At 44.8% G+C, this 12,267-nt stretch overlaps 1 protein-coding gene across 2 annotated transcripts in view; it reads right to left on the bottom strand.

Annotated features, from left to right (window-relative positions):
* Positions 1-12,267, bottom strand: part of LOC138292458 (5'-AMP-activated protein kinase subunit beta-2-like) — a 1,223,251-nt gene that overhangs the window by 127,085 nt on the left and 1,083,899 nt on the right. For both annotated transcript variants that reach the window (XM_069231076.1, XM_069231075.1), the window contains one exon: positions 9,536-9,604. In XM_069231076.1, the coding sequence (XP_069087177.1) occupies positions 9,536-9,604 (69 nt within the window). The remainder of the gene's footprint in view (positions 1-9,535; positions 9,605-12,267) is intronic.

The raw sequence follows: 12,267 nt of genomic DNA, 5'->3' as shown, positions 1-12,267 counted from the left end.
AGCAAGAGCACAACAGACCACAAAGCCTTCAAAGACACTGTCATGTCGCATCACCGGCTCATCAGATCAGCTAGAAAATATGCCATTCAGGAGCCCATCAATGCCAAAGCACACAACAGCAAGGAACTCTTCACCATAGTCAAAGAATTTGCTAAACCTGGCTCGAAAACCACAGACATCCACCCCCTCCCAAGACCTCTGCGACTATCTCGCCACCTTCTTCTACTAAAAAATCCAGGACATCAACAAAGGATTTGCAAGCCAAGACCTGCCCCCTGTCCACCAGCACCACCAAGGACTCCAACCCACGCCAACCCTGAACCACTGGACCCTCCTCACCCCGGAAGACACCCTGAAGCTCATGAGTTCCATCCACTCTGGGGCAACCTCGGACCCATGCCCCCACCACATCTTCAACAGAGCCGGCACCACCATTGCATCAGAACTATGCAGTACCATCAACTGCTCCATCAAGACTGCCACCTTTCCAGATGACTGGAAACACATGGAGATAAACCCCCAACTGAAGAAGCCCTCCACAGACTTGACAGAGCTGAAAAACTACAGACCTATCTCACTGCTCCCTTTTCCAGCCACGGCAATCGAAAAAGAGATCAACACACAACTCACTGAGTTCATCGAGACAGACCACATCCTAGATCCCTCCAAATCCAGATTCAAGAGCCACCACAACACTGAACCACCACTCCTAGCAGCCACGGATGACAACCGCACCCTTTTAACCCATGGCGAAACAGCTGCCATGATCCTCCTTGACCTCTCCACAGCATTGAACACCAACTCCTACACCACCTTGTGCACCAGACTACACAATGCCGGTATCGGCAGCAAAGCCCTGGAGTGGATCCACTCCTTTCTCAGCGGCTGAACCCAGAGAGCCAGTTTCCCACCTTTCACCTCAAAAGCGATGGAAACTAGCTGAAGAGTACCCCAGGGCACCTCTCTGAGCCCCACCATCTTCAATGTCTACATGACCCCGCTCACCAAGATCGTCAGATACCACGGGCTCAGCGTTGTCTCATACGACACACAACTAATTCTGTCCCTCAACGATGAACCATCAACAGCCAAAAGCAACTTTCACAATGGAATGAAGGCAGTCGCTGATTGGATGAAAGACAGCTGCCTCAGGCTCAAATCGGATAAGACGGAGATCCTCATCCTGGGCCCCACCCTCACCGCCTGGGATGACTCCTGGTGGCCCATTGCCCTTGAAACTGCCCCCTCTTCCATCAGCCATGCATGCAACCTCGGCATTATTCTCGACTGCTCGCTGTCTGTAGTCCGCCAAGTCAACGCTGTCTCATCCTCTAGCTCCCACACACATTCCACCTGGTCAGGAAGATTTTCAAGAGGATCCCCATCGACACGAGAAGAACAGTCACCCATGCACTCGTCAGCAGTAAACTCGGCTAAGGAAACGCAATCTATGCTGGCATTAACAAGAAACTCCACCCAAGGCTCCAGAGAATACACTGCTGCCAGGCTCATCCTGGACATTCCCACCACAGCCACATCTCCTCCCACCTGAGAGACGACACTGGCTCCCGGTCAACAAATGCATCACTTTCAAACTCCTGACACACCCTTACAAGGCCCTATACAACATTGGACCTGCCTACCTCAACCACTATCTCTCCTTCTATGTACCCTTCAGGCTACTCCACTCTGCTCAACTGGCCCTCAGCGCCACCCCTAGAATCCGGAAGAGCATGGCTGGAGGAAAATCCTTTTCCCACCTCACCATGCAGAACTGGAACACACTGACGCTTCACCTCAGGCAGTCCCTCTCGCTGGCTCAGTTCAGGAAGGACCTCAAGACCTGGCTCTTCCACTAATCCACATCCCCCCATCAGTACCCTGAAACCTCCTGGGTGATAAGTCACACTTTACAAATATCTGTTTGATTGATTGATTGACAGAAACACTCTTTTCCCTTACAAGCTTATAGATTTGTAAAAAACGTTCAAAGGGTCACCTAACGGAGGGCATGGCTGAGCCAGAGAAGATGGCAGACACTGGAATCAGAGGCTCCTGCTCCACAAACTACAATCATCCTGCAGGATATTGCTGTTTGCATAGTAACAGGTATGTGGTGGGACTCCCCCGGACCACAAGGGAGCTGGTAAACTACAATCACCATCTCCTAAAGAATAGGCAAGAGGGCTAAAGATGGAGGTGTCCATGGGCCAGGACTGAAGAACTGAACCTGGGAGGTGGGTATGATAGAGGAGACTGTTCCAGATCATCCCCTCCCCTCGGAAGAGAGAGGCAAAGATATGGACAACCAGAGGCCCGATCAGAGATACTGCAGCTGCAGACTGAAAAAAGGGGGGGTGGCTGTATGGTGAAGGGGTTTGAATCAGATGAGCAGTATGTCTACCATCAAAGGAACTACAGGATTGCTATGACAGGTTCCTGCTATACGGTGCTCTTCCTGGGATGAAGAGGCTGCAGTCTAGTTGAAATGATGGACTGGAAAACTCATTTTCGGGGCAGTGGCAGATAAGGTGCTTGCATATTTTTCTGACTGTGTGAGCCAAGCTATATCCCAAAGGGTTTAATTTATTTGATCTTCCCAAATGACCCACATTCATTTACTGACCTATGGCCTCATCCCACCGAATGCAGGATGCTACATTTACATTAAACTGCTCTGCTGACATACTGTACTAAAGGTGAGCCTTCTACAGATATTTGGAGTGCACGTTTCAATTTTTAAGATCCATGGCACTTAGATGAGCTGTTTTGGACATCTTCAAACGTATTGAATTTAAATCAGCGTCACACTGAGAGGTGATGAAGCTTGCCCCAATTTCAGAAATGGGGTAAAGTAAAAATAAAAACCCCAGAAGAGGGCAATGAAGGAGGATCGAATGATGGAAACAGATGAGGACAGATCAGTGTGTAAATCAATAGCCATGTTGGATGTGAATTCAGGGCCTACTAGTCTGGATGCATTTGACACAATTCTGTAAGCTATTCTAGACTCCTGTACCTCCCTCAGGGAAAAAACGGATGCCACTGCATTGGATGTGGGGTTGCCTCAGGTAGCTCATAGGACACTCTCAGAAAGGGTGGTCGAAACTGAATCCACTCTTGCCACAATGAGACTGATAAACACTGTCCTGCAGAAACACATGCATGTACTACAGAAGTGCAGACCCTCCACGACACAGCTGAAAATGCAGAAGGGTGTTTCCACCGAACAATATCCAGACTGTTGGGCATTCAGGACAAGTCATAGAGAACATTACTCGAAAACATGGTCCATGGGAGGTGGGGGTCAGAATATACATGTTTTTTTCAGATTTTACTGGCATGGTACAACACAAGGGAAAGGTTTTCTAGACGTGAAAGACACACAGATTTAATTAGACATATCCTATGGCCTAATCTATCCTACAAGTCTCTGCTTAGTGGCGGATAAAAAATTCCACTGTTTTGCCTCTCCAGAAGATGTTTGGACATGGCAGGAATCTAAGAGGCATAACATTGTTCCCATCTGAAAACGCTTCGAGAAGAGTCCGTGGAGATAGACTGAGTGATGCAGTCCTCGTTGCTCAACTATGGCCCCTACGATAGAGCAAACTGCCAATGAAAGAGTGAAACTGGTAAAGGACATCACTACACTGGCTTTGCAAGGGACTGCCTGCATTTGGAAACACTGTATAGGGACTCTCAATCATTGTGCGGTGATAGAGGGTCCTTGCTCCAGAGAGGCTCATATGTCATACCCATGATGGCCCAAGAAATTGTCTAGCATTGGCTTTCGTTGGCTGCATCTGACGTTAGAATCAGTCCCGGGAGACAGGTTAACAAGTCCTAAGGCCACCAATGTCCTCCTTCTCTCTTCATGATCTTGAGGAGAGGTGAGAAGGCGGCGTGGGTCACTGTAGGTGAGAATACGGGCTCCCCCCTCATGCTCTTGCAAATATGAAACCAAATCCATTACACAGCTGGCTTGAATGTTTTATAGTTAACTATTGTTGTTGAGGTCGTCAGGTCACAGCTTGTTTAGCCATGACCAGGGAACAATTGATCATATCAATGTATAACTAAATTTGCATAGATGTTATAGTAAGATATGTCATGGTTATAACCATATTTTATCTGTTGGAATAGAGTAAGGACACGGATAAGAGTGTGCGACCAAGAGTGGCCACATTGGTCCTGTGTCTGGGGGCCCATGTGACGTTCTCCCTCAGAATACTAGCATATTTGTATTTTCTTCTCAGCTCCCACAATGGGCTTCAGTTAACATCCCATTAATCATGATGTGCCCCTATCACAAATGGATCTGACAGGACTCCCCAACTATATGTCCATGTTGAAATGAGTAACCACTCCCCTGGGCTCGCCTATGAAATGCTACTGAATTCATGCCTTCTTTAGGCGCTGGAAGATACACATTTTCTGACACAAAACTATCCATACCACATGACTTTTGTCTTAGACAAGACAGGAGTCATGCCACCCCCCCAATGGCCAGCACAGTGGACCAGTGTCCCTTGGGCATGGCCACTGCACCCTGTGCCATGCAGAGGGCCCAAAGTTGGGCCCCCGATGGCACTTTAATTTTTTAAAAACTATTTACCTATACTTACCCTACTTACCTAGAATGGGGTCCCCCATCCTCCGGTGTCCCACTGGTGTGGGTGGGGGTATTCTTGGGGCTTGAGGAGGGCACCTGTGGAACGGTTCCATGGTGTTTAAATGCCTGTTCAGACCCAGGCGTTAAATAATGGTGCAAAGCAAGCTGTGCACCAATATTTAGCCCCTCCTCCCACCTGTGCATCATTTTAGCACAGGGTAAATATGGGGCTATGGGGTAAGCACCATTTTTTAGATGGGAATACCTAACTTGCATCTCATTGACGCAAGGTAGGTTCACGCATCTAAAAAATGGTGCAAACTCCAATATTTTGATGGTAGACGGGTCTAATGTCAAAATATAAATATGGAGTTAGTTTTGCGACGCACTTAAAAGAATAAAATGATGCAAATTCAGGGCAAATCGGGCATAAATATATAAGTCCTTTAGGCCTCTATCTTCATTAAATACAGAGAGTAACATCTTGGGCAAGATCATAGCAAACCTGCTACCCCATTTCATCTGGGCTTGGAACACTCAGATCAATGCAGGTTTGTGCCAGGTAGGAACATCCACATTAGCTTACAAGGCCAAGCCTATGTAAGGGTCTTTGTGCAGATCAGGCCTCCGACCCTAAATGTGGCCTCATTAGAAATGCTGAACGCTTCTGACATCATCTTATAGCCTTATCTATTTGCTGTATTGACTAGGATAGGAGTGACTGGGGATATTTTGAAATGGATCTGGTTATTGTTATTACAACCTCTAGCTAGTTCCTACTAGAAGGGTACTCTCCAACAGATGGCAGATTTACAGAGGAAGCAGGCAAGGGTGTCTCCCCTATCAGTCATCTTATTTGTGCTGGCTATAAAACCCTTGGTATGTTTGTTACAAACCAGAAGTAGAAAATGGGATATTGATGTATGTGGAGGTCGACAAATAGCAGCTTGGTATGCAGATGGTGCCCTCTTATTGTTTAGGGACCCAGCGGGCTAGTATACTTTGCACAGTGTCAGACTTAGGAGATATATCAGTCTTTAAGATCAACTGGGATAAGTCTTGCTTCTGCCCTCTGCGACCCTTGGATTTGGATGGGTGGGTACCAGAAGTCAGTGAGATACCGAGAGTAAATGTGATTCTTTTATATACTGAGGAGTTCATGTTGACCATACAGATCACTGGCTTCAGAGGGTGACTTACTCAGGCGTGTCAATTATTTTAGACAGACAGTGCCATTTTTGACTAAAAGTCCACTGTTACCTCTGAGAAGGGTAGCTATAGCCAAAATGATTATACTTACCTAGGCTATAGTATTTCTTTTTTCTACTTCATTTGTTTCTTTCTTGATCCTGTTTTCGAGATTTTAAGACCATACTGTCCAATTTAATATGTGGACAGCACATGAGGTGGATTTCAATGGGTATACTTATACGACCATTGGAATGCGGAGGGATGTGAACATCCACTAGAAATAAGCTGTCTGGCTGCACAGTTGACCTAGCTGTCGGGATGACTATTGGTGGAGAGCATGGATTTGATAAACTGTACAGGAAGTGCTGATCTTCTTTCTACAGGAGGTACTCCGCCAAACAACACTACATGACGATTACATGAGATCATAGCATATGATTAATGAGTGTTGGTTGAAATATCAGGGGAGGGTGGGGTCTACAGCACTATTCGCCTGAACTGCTTCTGTGGTCGGTGCCAGAGCTAGCAGTTAGTGCTGCATACCAAGAAGTTCGACCATGGACGCAGGCTGAAGTAGCTACTGTTTGGGATCTATGTAGTGAAGATACACTGGTTACATGAATGAGTCTGCAGGCACCTCAGAGGAAGGATAGACAAAGGTAGGTGCTCATGTGTGTGGAGCCAGCGGGGCATGCTTGTGCATACACTGTACGGCTGCTGGAGGTTTCAATGCTACTGGGACCAGGTCTGGGATCAGCTGATGACGCTCACAGGGGAGACAATATCGCTGGGCCCAGTGCTGGTAACTGAGAATCAGGGAGGACCAGACAGTACCTAAATATGCATTGCTGTGGTTTACATAGCCCTGATGGTGGTCAGAAGGGACATTGCCCAGCTGTGTGACAGAAGGAACTCTCCCACAACTGAGCCCTGGGTGACCAACTTGTGCAAGCAAACCGAGAAGTCAGTGTACGAGGCCTGTGGCTGTCTGAGGAAATTTGAAAAGATTCAGGGCCAATAATGGTACCAAAAAGACCTGGACTAAGTAACACTGGCCACCCTTGCAGGCAGGGGGGGGTCAATAGAGGGGAGCAAATATGTTATGGGCATTTTTGGGTGTGGTGTGAAGAGACTTCAGACTCCTGTGGAAATGAGAGTTGGATTGTGGGGGACAGATCTGCTGGTTTACTTTCTGAGGGGGGTGCAGTGTAATTTCAAAGTGTCAAATTGATCATTTCAGCCACTTTAAACTATAAATGGTCTAATAATTAGAGTTAGTGTTAGACCTGTTAGCCTTAGGTGATCTTTCCCCAAACTTCTAGCCTGCTTGCCTCCATTTTTCCTGAATTTGTTTTTGTTGGCCTTAGGACTCTGTGCACTTTACCACTGCTAACCAGTGCTAAAGTGCTTGTGCTCGCTCCCTTGATTGGTATATACCTAATTGGCATATTTAGTTTACTTATAAGTCCCTAGTAAAGTACACTACATGTGCCCAGGGCCTGTAAATTAAATGCCACTAGTAGACCTGCAGCACTGCTTGTGCACGTTAAAACATGTACTAGGCCTGGTATTTCAGACTGAATGTAGTGTAAAACAGCCAAGTCAACATGGTATTTAAAACCCCTTGCCAGGCCTTAAACCCCCCTTTTATTACATATAAGTAAGCCCGAAGGTAGGCCCTAGGTAGCCTATAGGGCAGGGTGATCTGCAATTAAAAGGAGGGACATAAACTTTTGAGTTTACGTGTCCTGGTAGTGAAAAACTCTCAAATTTGTTTTTCACTCCTATGAGGCTTACCTCTCTCAAAGAATAACATTGGGGATTCCTTATTTCATTTAATATGCTGTAATTCCTGATTGGGATAGGGTAGGTCTGTCAAGTTTAGTACTTATGGAATTGTAATGATAAATCCTCTTTAATAGTAAAATCGTATTTATTGTTACAATTCTGAAAATACCACTTTTAGAAAGTTGGCATTTTCCTGCGTTTAACTTTGTGTGCCTGCAGCCTGTCTCCAATACACATCTGGTGTGGGGTGACAGCTGGGCCTTGTGCAATCCCTCTAAACTGCCAAAGACAAAGGGAGCTTAGGTGCGACTGATTGGCTATCCACATCCTGATGGGCCATCCTGTGCAAGAGGGGAGGGAAACACTGGCCACAGTCTCACCCTTACATCTGAATAGGCTGTGTCCTGTCCTAACACAAAGAACTGCTTAACCCCCTGTGGTGAGTCTGGAACCAGGGCAGGAAGGGAGTACCTCTGTGCAATTCAAAACCCTTCTTTGATGTCTCCCCCACTTCAAAGGCACCACTGGTTATATGGACTGGACTTCTGACCTTACCAACTCAGTACACTTCTGGACCTGAGGATATTCTGCCAGGAAGAAGGACTGCTGTGCTGCTACAAGGACTGCCACTCTGCTGGACAGCTGCTCTGGAAGAACTGCTTTCTTGCTGTGCTGACCTGCTGCCTCCTGCCCTCCCTACCTGGGTGAGAAGAACCCACATCACTTGAATCCAGCACCCAGAATGACTCCAAGGGCCAGCTGACTGGTCTCCTGTTTTCTGAAGATGAAGGGGCACAAAGGACTTCCAACTCACCTGCCACAGCACCTGGACTGTGCCAACTGTGAGTCTTGCCCTTTCAAGTGGTGCCAATTCAGTCCTGGGCCCTTGGAAGTGGGGTTAAAGTGCTGATCCAACCAGAACCAATGCATTACAGTTGTTGCGAGGGACTGATCTGATGCATCGCCCCAACTGCATGGATCGGAACTGGCGCATCACCTCTATTACGAGGACAGAACCAGCGCATCGCCTTCGGAACCACCACACCTCAGTGTCACCGCATCACTGCTGCTGCATGGGCAAAATCCACACACCTCCTCTGCTGCAGGGATCGACTCCAGCGCATCGCCTTCAGAACCACCGCACCTAGGTACAACCGTGTTGCCTCTGCTGCATGCGCAAAATCGATGTATCTCTTCAACTGCATGGAGAAAAACAATGTATCTCCTTGACTGCATCGGGAAAATCAACACATCTCTCCTGTTACGATGATTGACACTGGCGCTTTGCATCCTTTGCACCCCGCATCTTCAACAATGAAACCAGGATTAAGGTACTTTTGTTCAGTGGGCCTCACTGGGTCCACGTAGCCATCCTGTGCTCCATCGCGGTTGGTCAGAACTCATGACTTTGTCCTGGTCCAAGTAAGTGCTTATTGCTTCAAAGCACTATTTCACCTTTATTCTTTAAAATTTCATAACTGACATTCTGCTAATTGGATTTTTGTTGCTTTGGTCTTGTTTTATTTAATAAACTAGATTCAATTTTTTCTAGCCAGATGTGGTAACTTTATGTTTGTTTTGACTGTGTTACTTACTAACTACTGTGTTAGATATTACACAAATACTTTACACATTGCCTTCTAAATTAAGCCTGCCTGCTCTGTCCCAAGCTACCAGGGGGTGAGTACAGGCTTACTTAGGGAGTGTTTGTGACTTACCCTGACTAGGATTGTGGGTCCTACTTGGGCTGGGTGCATACCTCTGTCAACAGAGACCACATTTCTAACACTTTACATACTACAAAATGCAGTTTGTGATTCGTGCTCGGTTTGTCAAAAGACATAGGAATAGCAGCAGGATTTAATCTTTATTGAATTACAATTCTGTAGAACTTCCTTCTTGGGTTTGTATAAATGATTTTTAAATCTCTGTATATCTCACCTTAATGGAGAGTGCATAAAGGTGGTTAAGCATCACATGGTTGGGCTCAGGCAGAAGAGCAGGATCACACTGAAAGAGAAATACAGCATGAAATCAATACAGAGGTATAACAACACAATTAGGCCTAGATCTATGAAGACTTTGCATCGTCCGTCCGTGTGTCAGGCAAGGCAGTGCAAGGACAATGCAAAGGCTTTTAGCAATATTTACAAAGCCAAGCAAAGGGCGATTTACGGCACCTTATGAGCTTTGTAAAAAATGTAATGAGGTGCAGTTGCTTGTGGTGCATTTTGTGATATTTCAAGCTGGGAGGTGTTCCAAGGGTAGAGAATAGAATATCCCATGCATTCTCCTATGGTTTTTGGCGTATTTCCAGATTTACAAAACAAAGTAAACCTGGGAAAAGCATAAGAATGCTATATCTTCTCCAATGAGGCATAACAACAAGAAATATATTTCTTTCTCCTTGTTACTTTCTTTTTCTATGTGTGATGCATTCAGCATCACACACAGAAACACGAAAATGCCTCTATGGATTATTTTTGTGCAGAAAGGTATTCCTTCCTGCACAAAAACAATCCCACCAGTAACAGAGGAACGTGCCTGTGTTGGTGCTAGGTTTCACACAGTGAGCCAGTTCAAGCAGAGAACAGAAATGCTCCCTATCTTTGTAAATATAGAGCTTTTCTGCTCTCTTCCTTTTATGCAATGCAGCACAACTTCTTTGCCTGCTGCCCTGCAAAGCATGAAAGATTAGTACACATGCCCCACAAACGTTAAGAGTTGTTAACACCACACAGGCATCTGTAACACAGCATGCATACCAGGGGGGCTTTATTCAGAAAATTATAATACTTCTGAAACCATAGGTTAAAAAAAACTACATGTCGTTTTCGGACACTCCATCCGGTTCCATGTCAATTAGAGTTATTCTGCTTCTGACTATGACCTTCAGGTAACCCTATCATCATTACAATCTTCATGAGCTATACAAAGGTTAATGAACTATAACACTGACTCTCTGTTGTTGGTAACTTCCTCACGATAATGTGCTACATGCATAAATACCTCTTGGAAAAGTTTAAAAATAAAACATTTTATATGAACTGTGATTTATTAATCATGTGTGGCTCATACAAAATATTCCACCCATCCTGGTGATATCACAGAAGATAAGACTTCAAACTCTCAAAATAACTATTACTTGTGTGGCAGTAAACCCTAACAATAAAAAATATTAACATATGTAATCCTTCATCCACAATTAGGTGACACTTTCCCTATATGTCTTTTTTTCTCAATTTTTAGAAATGTGTCAATTGTTCAAATTACTTTGGTGAACACTAGAAATAGGTGAATGAGTGTGTGCATGTGCAATCTTACTGGTATTCCACCATTTACCATCAACTTTAGCAATTTGCTTAATAGCTTCATCTACTACACTGTTAAACCTGACAGCCTTTGGGGGGGGGTCTTACTCCAACTTTTTGCCTGCCTCCCTCAATTTCTTCTGATCTCCTTTTTGCTGGTTTTAGGACTCTGCATACTTTACCACTGCTGACCAGTGCTAAAGTTCTTGTGCTCTCTCTCTTAAACATGGTAACATTGGCTCATACCCAATTAGCATATTGAATTTACCTGTAAGCCCCTAGTAAAGTGCACTAGATGTGCCCGGGGCCTGTAAATTAAAAGCTACTAGTGTGCCTGCAGCATTGATTGTGCCACCCACATAAGTAGCCCCTTAGCCATGTCTCAAGTCTGTGTGTGCAGTTTCACTGCCACTTCGACTGGGCATTTAAAACTACTTGCCAAGCCCTAAATTCCCTGTTTCTTCAATATAAGTCACACTAAAGTAGGCCCTAGTTAACCCATAGGGCAGGGTACTATGTAAGTAAAAGGCAGGACATGTACTTGTAAGTTTTACATGTCCTGTTAGCAAAAAACATCCAAAGTTGTTTTTCACTACTTCAAAGCCTACTCCTCTCATAGGCCCGTATTAGAGATTCCCTTATATACTTTTAAGTGGCAATTTCTGATATGAGAGGAATAGACTTGTCAAATTTGGTATGGTTGGAATGGTAATAATAAATCCTACTTATTGGTGAAGTTGGATTTTCCATTACTATTTCACAAATAACACTTTTAGAAAGTAAAGCACACAATGTTCATGGAGGAATCATTGCATACAAATATTTCAGCAATATTAAATACTATTACTTTTGTAATTAACCTAGTCAGTTGCTCCAGTATAGAGAAAGGATGATGTAATCTACATTAAGACAAAATAAATGCCAATCCATTAACCAGATTCCCACAAACACACTCAACTTCAACCCACTATAGAACATAAATCCATAAGGCACAAATATTACTTACTTCACTACAGATACGTAAACTCCCACCGGGCTCGAATCAATCATAAAGGTCGGGTGCGTAAACAAACAGTCCGTTTTAACCAAATGCCTGGAGGGCATAGCCCCTTAGAAATCACATGACCTATTCACACAACTGTGGGGGCCATCGTGAAACAGAATATTTTTTGTCAAACCTATTGAATTCCTGATCACTCCTAACATTCCATACAAAAAATGGGAAACAATATGATGCATTCAAACATCAAAGTGAATCCAGATCTTATTAAACACAGGTGTACAGTCATAACTACCTTGGTGGTCAAATAGTCCCTCTTAACCCAACACTTGGAATGCCTTACCCCTTAAAAATCACATGAC

This window comes from Pleurodeles waltl, chromosome 4_2, assembly GCF_031143425.1.
Source record: "Pleurodeles waltl isolate 20211129_DDA chromosome 4_2, aPleWal1.hap1.20221129, whole genome shotgun sequence".
NCBI lineage: Eukaryota > Metazoa > Chordata > Amphibia > Caudata > Salamandridae > Pleurodeles > Pleurodeles waltl.
The sequence above is the reverse complement of the archived record's forward strand: the minus strand, read 5'-3'. Positions and strand labels throughout refer to the sequence as shown.